The following is a 9803-nucleotide window of genomic DNA, read 5'->3' as shown; positions in this document are numbered from 1 at the left end:
AAAGTGAGAATTGTGCCTCCCTGTTTCTTTCCCCCAGTGGCTGCCTCTGTCAACAATCCTGCTGAATGGAGGCTCAGCTGGAAGTCAGCGTGCCTCACTTTCATTAAAGGCCCGCCCAAGCCTATTCAGGGGGAGGTGCACATTTAACCCTCTCGCTGCTGAAAGGTAGGGAGGAGGGGGAGGCTGCCAAGAGAAAGGTGAGTGAAGCCTGACAGGACCGGCTAGCTATTGGGGGGGAGGGGGAGCCGAAGCTGCTTGTTGTAAATCGAATCGCCTCAAGGAAGAAGGAAGGGGGGGGGGTGGCAGCATGGTTCTGTGAAGGACTCACCTCGACGCCTCTAACTCTCACCTTCCGTCCTGGTTTTACGCAACGCATCTACAAACCACAGCTGTCCCGGTCCCGGTCCGGAATCAAATCGGTACGGAACCATCTCGGTCGGAATAAACAGAGTTGTGATATTTGCCTCCTTCCCCCCCCCCCAACTGGATTGATCTGAATCGCCCAGGATGATTCCTGATTGAAATTTCAATTACTGAACAATAAGCCCTCTTTGTTTGGGCTTGGGTTTGGGCTACCTGCCGGGACCCTTTCCCAGAGTTACTCAAACGCCGACAATTGATCTGTGGGTGGGTGCGCTTGTGTTTGTGTTTTGTTTCAAGAGCACGTTTCCACCCGTCAACACGTTTCGCTTTTGTAGTCCTTCTGCGATTTTGCAGCCCCCGAGTGCTCCGTCGCGTGCAAAAGGAAGGTTGGAAAAGAAAGAAAACTTTTACGGGCTGCTAGATTTGGGCTGCAAATCTCCCGGCGGCAGTTGCGCTGCTGGAAAGGAATGTCGAAGTCCCTGGCTCTTTGCTGCCATCTAGGGTTCGTCCCGATTTACGCAGCCCAAACCTGGCGGCCCTCCCCTCCGTTTCCTTTTCCTATTTCGCCGGAACACGCCCGGCTTCTAGAAAAACACACCCGGCCGCCCCGCCAGTTTAAAGTTTCACTTCTCCCTCTGCTTTGGGAAGCGGACAGCAACTTTGATGGCGGGGCGGGGGAGTATTTCGAAATGGCCCCCAACTATCTGCATGCAGGCTGACAGTTCAAGCAGTGTTTTCTCAGAAATCAACCTTATTCTAATTCAGTGTTTCCCAACCTGGACAACTGGAAGATGGGTGGACTGCAACTCCACCCTCTTCCAGTTGTCCAGTTGGAGTCCTCCCCTAGTTGCCCAGATTGAGAAACACTGCTTTAGACACACACAGTCCGGGCACTTCAAGGGATGAGCCATTAACATCTGCCCAGCACTGTCGGTCCCAGAGACTTCACACAACCCTCCAACGAAAAGAAGGGTAGCTTTTATTTGGTTGCTCGCATTATGTCTTCCCTGCGTTCATGTACAAAACCTCATCGCGGGGCCCAACCAATTTTCCCCAAGTGGGGAAGCCCGCATTCCTGGCTTCTCCAGCCTGGCCTGGACTTCTTCATTCAAAGTGCGCTTCAGCTTTCGACAGGATCAGCGGGAACGCTCCTTTCCTTCAAGGCAGTCAAACAAATGAGTTCAACTCCATCCCGATAATCATAACCCTGTTTGGGCTTTCCCTTTCCTTTAACGGGCCGTTGACCTCAGTGGTCCAATTTCGCCGGCATTTTGGCGTGCAGTGTGAGAAGGAATTGAAACGTGTCCAGGGCAGAGATGCAAAGGGGGCTCTCGTGTGCCCTGCAGCCCTCCCACCCGCTGACACAGTTTCGCGAAAGCGGTCCGGGTGCCAAAAGGCCCTCCTGTGCTTTTCTGAGGCCCAGTTTCCCCGGTAGGAAAAAAAAAAAAAAAAAAGCGGGGCCGGTTGGGGGGGGGGACAGATTGCTCAATTAGCTTCTGTGATGTATTCAATGCACGCATGAGAGGACATTAATATGCGGTGGCAGTTCCCACGAACAATATTCCTCTTAGGCCTTCCGACTGGCCGTGCGTGCCTTCCTCCGTAGGGTAAGAAGGGCTCCCTCTCTAATCCTGGCCTCGCTCTTGCCCTCCGTGCTTTTTTTCCTAAACCACTGCTGACCACAGCTCATTGCTAGCTGCGCCCACCTCTGCAGGAGCTCAATGAATCTAAAGTTGGACACGGACGGCGGTGTGCTTCTCCAACCCTCCCCCCACACACACACACCCGTTTCACTGCTCACAAAATCTTTCCCCTGCCTCCCCAGAGCTCTCCCCCAACCTGGAGGGGAAAAATTGAAAGTGAGGGAGAGCCTGTCTCCCACTGGAGCGTCCAGCGACCCGCTAGCTCTTGCAGATTGCACTAGCCAGGCTGAGCGCTGTGGCCACCCCCTTATTCTGGGACAACCCAACCCTACCGCTGCCAGTTGGGGGTCCGGGAATCGCCGGGAGTTGAACTAGACTCCGAGATTCTCTATTAAGTAAAAATGGTCTGGGCGAATCGTGACCAGCCTAACTGAGGTGATTTCCGAGCGCTGGTTTCTCAGCGGCCGCCTCGCTGAGTAAACCGAGATCATCCTAAACTAAGTAGTTGTTTTGGTTTGGTTTGGGTTTTTTGTTGTTGCTGCTGTTGGTTTTTGTTTGTTTGTTTGTTTGCACGAAGGCAACCCTGTGAGTCTGTGGCCGACAAACTAAGGGCGATTTGGGACATCTTAAGGACCCGAGGTGATCTGTAATGGCATCAATCTTGTGTGGTGATTCAGGTGCCCAGCGTTTCTTTCCTAAGACGAAGGTCAGAGAAGGTGGCTTAGTCGGAGCGACAAAAATCACGGGACTCATTGGGGGGGGGGGCGCGGGGTGGGGAGAGCAGTGTCACTCACCGGGTAGGTCCCACATTTGCCCGCCGGCCTTGAAGTCGGCGAACTGGGACGGAGCCCCCTTTCCTTTCAGCCAGAGGGCACCGCTCTTGGGTGAAATTAAAGGCGGGAAATAACTGCTTGAAACGGCTTCGGCTCCAGCTGGTCGCGGTTTCTGACCGATTGGCGCTTCGTTTGTTTGATCTCGGAGTCTCGGCGGAGGGAAATTGGGGAGGGGAAAGCATAATTAAGCGCTTGCCTTTCGGCCCTTCCCGCTCTTAGTATTGTAGTAGTTGCCGCCGCCAAGGCTGGCGGCTTAATGGAGAAGCCGGCCGGCGGAGGAGAGGGAAACTGGAAAAGCGACACTTCCAGAGAGACCGAAATCCCTGCCTTCCTGTTGGAGAGCCAGGTAAGAACCGGGAAAAGCTCGCTGCTCAGGAAAGAGGCGTCGCCAGGACGCCCAGCTCCACAGAGATGTTAGGACCCTAGACCGCTGTGGTGGCAGTGACTTATTATGGTTGGTCACGCAGTCAGCCAGAGGCTTTGGCATTTTTATCCACCTATGCAGTCCTTCTCAAGATTGCGGTTGTTATTGTGTCGGGGGGCAAAATAACAAAGCTGGGAAGAATGCAATCTGTCCCGCAAAAAAAGTGCGCTCGAAGGACTTCCGGGCCTGCTCATGTCGGCAACTTTGTCTCACTATCCCCTCAAGCTCCGGGCAATTGAGCTCAGAGTGGACACCAGAGCCTCTACTGACCCCAGACCTCGGTGGGAAGCTAGTCTGTGTGGTGACCATTTTAAACCTGGTGCTGGTTAGGAGATGCTGGTTAGGGGAGTTAAGTGGGGACGGAGGTTAGAGAGTGATATTGTGCTCAGGTAGAATCCTCCATTGGAGAACAGATGAAGGCAGACCTTGGACCTAAAACAGAAATGGACTTTAGCAGAAGGGGAGCGGGTAGAAATGAGGAGAAGCAACTCCAAGCAAAGAATGAACACCACAACCACACACACAAATACCTCTGCCTGCTTTGGGGGATTTCTTTTCCTCTGTCACTCGTCTCAAGCAAGGTCAAGTTGATATTTCCTCCAGGTGCCCAACACCTTTCCAGTGGAACCGCTGTCGTGAAAATACAAGGACCCTTCCCTCGGCCTTCAGGTAAAACTCATTAGAATTGAAAGGCCTGCCAAATGTAAAGAAGCTAGAACATTAGGAAGAAGAGGAATATTATGGGTCATTGCCTCCCCACCCACCCCCCTTCTGTGTATTCTACCATTACCATGGTCTACATTATAAAGTATTTACCCCTGTGATTTGCCTTATTTCTTAATCATAAGATTATAATCTCAGGCCCCCAACTTTCAACCAAACTCCTGTATATGTGGGGCTATCATTCATGTAATACAGTTTGCACATATCTTTGCTTCCAAACAAGCCCAGGGAATTCAGTGGTGTTTCAGGAATGTGAGGGTTAATCAGTTCATAGATCAAGCCCTGAACTGCATTTCTTGCAACTCTGTATAATTTGCCTGATTGGTGATGATGGCCTTCATTAGCATCCTTATTTCCCACATTCAAGAATAACCCTCAAGAAAAGTATACCCTTAAAAAATGCCATGTCAATATTAGTAAGCAAAAATAGGAAACAATTTTAATAACCAAGAGGAACAAAAACCAGAAACCAGTCTGAATAAAACTACAATAAGACCAAGAGGTGTTTTTTTAATATTTTTCATATCATAAGCAGGATTTGAAATTGATCCCTTCAGAACGTTTACATGAAATAAAAACATTTTCTGCTGCTGCAATGCTGTGATTTCAACACAGTTGAATCCATAAAAACCCAAAGCTTAGAGGGGTATTTTCTGATGCATGACTATTAATATTCACAATATTTAAAACTGCAAGCACCATGCTTTTCATTTTTCATGATTCTTGGTATTACTGTTAATTTATAAACTAATACAAACTCAAAATGCATCCGGCCAGCAGTGCCAGCAAATTCGAAAAGGAAACTAAAAAATAAAGGTTTTCATTTTGGTATTTTTGTCAGTGCAACGTAAAATCCTTTTACTGACCTGCAGGAGGAAAAAAGAGGGGAAAGGAGGGGGGGGGGAATCACAAGAAATAATAATTATAATAAACACCCATAAATTTCCAAACTACTAAAAGTTTTGGCTACACTCACTGGCTGCGTGAAAAAGCAGATTAAACATTGCAAAAGCTAAACTTGGAAGCTGCAAAGCTAAAACCACCTTTTTAAAAGAGGAAAGTTGTTTTTTCCCCTATGCATTATGAATTCATTCATCCTTTTTTACAGAGGCATCAACTTAACTGTAAAATACATGAGCTGCCTTGGATGCAGTCAGTGAAACTGACTCATGTTTTAGTTAAGAAACCAAGCAGCCAATTGTTGCTTTGGAGAAGAGAGAAAAATAATTGCAAATCTTTTTTTCTGAGCCAGCAATAAAATCAGGTGGCCCATGCAGATGCTGGGTCACGAATGATGGACTGCAGCAAGTCCCAGCCACTGAAATTATCCATTGTTGCCATTTAAAATTATATTCCTCTCCAATTAATATTTTTTTTAAAAAATATTTCAATAGGTGACTTATAAGCAAACTTACTTGGAAGTTAAATCCAACTGGATACAAATGAACTTGGTTCTTTCTAGTCACAGAGAGCTGAAGATCAGCTCTCCTTAATTTCAGCATACTTGACCTCCAAGTAATTTAATTAAGATTGGGGAATTAAAAGAGGAAAAGCAAATCTCTTTCTGCCCCAACAAAAACCAAAATGAAAACTAAATTAACAAAAAAAACCACCAAAAAACCCACAACCTACAGCTTTTAAAAGTGCACCGAATATACAAGGATGTTTTCTGAATGCAAAAATGCCCAGAATTTTGTAGGTTATTATTTCTGCAACAAATGATCACTGAAAACCAGCCTGCTGAAATGTTCTTGTGTTTTGCCCTGTGCAGATTTATGTGGTGTGGCTGATATTTACAAGGTAACAGAGGGCCCAATCCACCCCCAGCTGTTCTCTTATGCAGTGGCCTCCTTGATTTCTGTGAAACTTGCACAGGAGACATGCTTAGTGGATTGAGTTCCCAAATTTAAAAAAGAAAAATAAAGCTAATAGAGAGATAGAACAAGCAGTTGCATGTGCAAGTAAAAAGAAGGGGTTTTTATATAGAATTTGTGACAGTTTCTTATTCAAAGAAACAAACAACAGTACAACAGAAAAAAAAGAAGTATGGTCGATGATCAACAACATGCGAAATTCTTAAACAAGAAAATGGTACAAAATAGAAGTTACCATACATGTCCAGCATGCAGGATTAATATTTTTAATGCAGATTTTTTTTGTATTTTTTTTCCTATATAATCAAGCAGGCAATAAAACTGAGGAGGAGTCTCTCCCTCTCTTTAATTTCCTTTCCTATTTTACTAGCTCACATGGTTAAGTCCCATCTCAATTCTGTCCCTTTTTTTTCAAAGCAGGCAATCTATGAAAAACCTGCATATATTGTCCTTGCTCCTTTTCCAGGCTACTGATGCACTTCCCCCCTTCGCCATGTGTTCTTCCGTTTTTTAGGAACTCCAAAGTGGGTATTCTAGATGGCTTGTCCGGTGCCCGTCCCTTTGTTTTGCAAAGTCCAGGATAAAGTTCTACAAGCAAGCAATTAAGTTGTATAAAAAACTTTTACCAGGCCTTTCCTTCCCCCTCCCCACCTATCTCTCCCCTCCCCCAAAGCCCCCTTTGGCTATCAAGAGGGCCCGATTAAGAGGAAAAGTTGCACCCTTCTTCCCCTTCTGCCCTTCGGAATTAAGCTAGAAACACAAGGTGCTGCCGCCGCAGAGGTTCCCCCACAGTCCCGGCCTGGAGGAAGCCCACCCTTCCCAGGCCTCGCAGTCATTCTTCTGACACTTTTTCTCAACCTTAATCTCTCGCTGCTGCTCGGGAGGGTAGATGGATGGAGATGTCAGTGGAGGGGGAGAAGGGAAGCGAGTGGGGAGTGGGTGGATGGGTGGGCGGGTAAGGGGTCTTGTTTTTTTAAGGACTCACATGAAGAACTCGGGAGAAGACGGGTTGTCGCTGGTGGATCCAGCCTCTCGAAAACCATTGCTGGCCAGTTTCTCGCACTTGAGCTTGTAGGCGTCTCTTTCTCTGGCCAGCCGGGTCACTTCTTGCTTGAGCTGTTCTACCTGCTGAAGCAGTTGGGTCTTCTCGTTCTCCAGGTGATGTTTCTGCTGGACCCGCTTGTACCTGCAAGACTGGGCGTAGCCGCGGTTCTTCAAGGTCCGCCTCTTCTGCTTAAGGCGGATCACTTCGTCCTTGGTGAAGCCCCTCAGGTGCCTGTTGAGCTCTCGCACCGACATGGAGACCAGCTGGTCGTCGGAAAACCGGTCCTCCACGCTGCTGGAGGAGGAGGCGGAAGAGGAGGAGGCGGAGGAAGGGTGAGGAGGGTGAGCGTTCTGCATCTGCTGGGATGAACTGGAAGAAGTGGAGGGCGTAGGAGAGGCCTGGTGATGGTGCGGGTGGTGGTGGTGGTGGTGCGGGTGGCCGGCGCCGGACATGTCTTCGTGGGGGATCCCTCCGTATTGATGGTGGGGGTGGGGGTGGGGGTGATGATGGGGGTGGTGGTGGTGGTGGGCAGCGGCGGCCCGAAAGCTCTCGAAGCTCTGGAGCTGCTGGGGCACTTGGTGGGACCCGATGAGGGCTTCCACGGCGTCCTCCGGCGTCAGATTGAGCGTCTCCGGGTTCATCTGCTGGTAACTGTTGGCCATCCAGTAGAGATCCTCCAGGTGCGTTTTCTGCTCGGTGGGGCTGAAGCTGGGCGAGGAGGGCACCGAGCTGCAAGGGGTGCTGATAGGGGTGGAGGACACCGAGCCAGCCGGCTGGAGACGCGTGCAGTGCCTGCCCGAGCGATCGGATCGGCCGAGCGGCTCCTTCTTCACGTCAAATTTCATCAGGTCGAAGTCGTTGACATACTCCATGGCCAGGGGACTGGTGGGCAGCTCGGGGCCGATGCTCAGCTCGGCAGCCATCGCGGCGTGCAGCGGTAGGAGCGCCTCCCCTCCGGTTGAAGACGGCGAAGGAGAGAGAGGGAGGGAAAAGCAGGAGGATTTCGCCGCTTCGTCGCCCTCACTCCAGGGCCTCGGCTTTCTCGCGGCCAGCCAGTCCGAAGAAAACTTTTCTTCTATGCTTCTGCTGCTGCTTCTGCGCGCCGCCGAGGCCGGGAGCCGCCGAGCCTGGCAACCCGGGAGACACGCGCACCCAAGGCGGCTGCGGCCGCTCTGCTGGTTGCTGCTGCTGCTGCTGCTGCTTTCGCCTTCTCTCTAACGGAGACCGCAGCGCTGTGCAAAAGAGAAAGAAGAAGAAGAAGAAAAAAAAGAGCAGGCAAGGCAGCTTGCCCGATTTGCTTTCCTGGCCAGTAACCCGTTGGCAGAAGGAAGAAAAATCCTGCGAGGCGGATTGAGCTGCTGCTGCTGCTGCTGTGCTGCTGCGGTGCCCCCTTCCCCCTTGGGGGGGGGGGAATATTTCGCTGGGTTTCAAAAACAATTATAACTCTCTGGCTCTTTCTTGCTTTTGTTTGTAAGTCCGGCTCTTTTTCAGCCCGCCGCGGCGGCGATTCCCGAGCAACTTTTTGCTCGCTCGGCAGCTTGGCGAAAGGTGGGTGATTGGCTGCCGTCAGGATCGCGCTGGGAAAGGGGAGGGAGGGGAAGAAGGAAAGGGGGGGAAGGCGCCCCACCACCTCCTCCGCGCTCGGCTCTCAGCCTCAGCCTCCAGCGCTGGAATGGAACAGCTGTGATTCGCCCGAGCCTCCCCACTTGGTGCCTTATATTGTTTTTCTCGCTGACACTCAGGCAAAGGGGCCGGGCCGGCAGAGCGCGTCGACCAACCGCGGCTCGGACGCTGAGTTCCTGGGGTAGCCGGGGGCGGGGCCTTTCTTGAAAGAGAGTGACAGCTCCCAGCCAGTCAGCTGACGAGCAGCTGGAGGAGAAGCCCGCGGAGCGGAGTTCCAGCTGCGCTGGTTGTGCTTTGTGGCTTTAATCTTCCCGAGTCTCAGCTCGGCCGTTGCTCCCCTCCGCAGTTAGGAAAGGTGCCTTGGCCCTGCTTTCTTTTTCACACACACATACCCCGCCCTACTTCCTACCTATTATATGGAAAGGTTATTGGGATTCTTGTTATTAATAATGCGGTCGCTTTTCTTCCTGGCCTGCAAAGAGTGATTTTACAGCCCAGGAAAAGAAGGGGATGATAATAATAATAACAACAACAACAACAACAACAATAACAATATAATAATAATAATAATAATAATAATAATAATAATAATAATAATAATAATATAATAATAATAATAATAATAATGATAAAAAATGTGGCAGTTTACTCCTTCGGAAGGGAGGCGAGAGTTTAAAGTTCCCATAAAGTGAAAGCGGGATCCCGCTCGCATGTGTGTGTGTGTGTGAAGGCGGGCCCAGAGGTAAAGAAACGGCGAAGAGAAAGGTTTTACCCTTGAATTCTCTCCATACTTCTGGATGTCCCCCTGAGCGCCCGGAGAGGTGGAGAGTTGCCTCCCCTGTTCTGTCAGTCGCAACGAAGTTGTGACTGTACAAAATAAAAGCTGGAGTAAGGGATAGAAAAGAAATCCTAAATTTGGAATTGCTTTAAAAGTGAACAAGGAAAGCAGCAGTACAAGTTCCTGGCTGAGATGAAAGGAAAGCTGGAAGGGGTGGAATTAGAATTGCGTTTCGCTCCTGGGGACAGGCTGCGATTTTTATTTTTATTTTTTTGGTCTTGTCTTCCATTATTGCATGCAAAGAAGACCTCATTCTGTATGGAGGTTTTTTTTTCGGGGGAGGGGGGGTCACCGTCGGTATTTTTGTTTGAACATTTTGTAACGATTAAGGGAGATTAAGTCTCTCTCGCGTTTTCTTCTCCTCCCCCTTCTCCCGCTGCTCTGCTCCAAACGGACATAAAGCGCGACCCCAAGTGGTTACACGAAAAATCGCACCC

The 9803-nt window shown here is 49.7% G+C and overlaps 1 protein-coding gene across 1 annotated transcript; it reads right to left on the bottom strand.

The window, feature by feature from the left end:
• Positions 1-4465: 4465 nt before the first annotated feature.
• On the bottom strand, positions 4466-8892 carry LOC120305637 (transcription factor MafB-like). The gene is made up of 2 exons (XM_039337813.1): positions 6846-8892; positions 4466-6448 (listed from the first exon to the last, which is right to left on the bottom strand). The coding sequence occupies exons 1-2, from the start codon at positions 7826-7828 to the stop codon at positions 6394-6396; spliced, it is 1038 nt and encodes a 345-aa protein (XP_039193747.1). The 5' UTR covers positions 7829-8892; the 3' UTR covers positions 4466-6393.
• Between the last annotated feature and the right edge of the window lie 911 nt (positions 8893-9803).

Source organism: Crotalus tigris, unplaced genomic scaffold, assembly GCF_016545835.1.
Source record: "Crotalus tigris isolate CLP2741 ecotype Arizona unplaced genomic scaffold, ASM1654583v1 scf7180000017687.564601, whole genome shotgun sequence".
NCBI classification, from domain to species: Eukaryota; Metazoa; Chordata; class Lepidosauria; order Squamata; family Viperidae; genus Crotalus; species Crotalus tigris.
The sequence above is the reverse complement of the archived record's forward strand: the minus strand, read 5'-3'. Positions and strand labels throughout refer to the sequence as shown.

Excerpts from the sequence above, each read along its gene's own strand:
- LOC120305637 (XM_039337813.1), bottom strand. The coding sequence starts at position 7,828 with ATGGCTGCCGAGCTGAGCATCGGCCCCGAGCTGCCCACCAGTCCCCTG. Across the intron at positions 6,449-6,845 it reads TCTTCTCCCGAGTTCTTCAT|AACTTTATCCTGGACTTTGC; the intron begins GTGAGTCCTTAA and ends GCTTGCTTGTAG.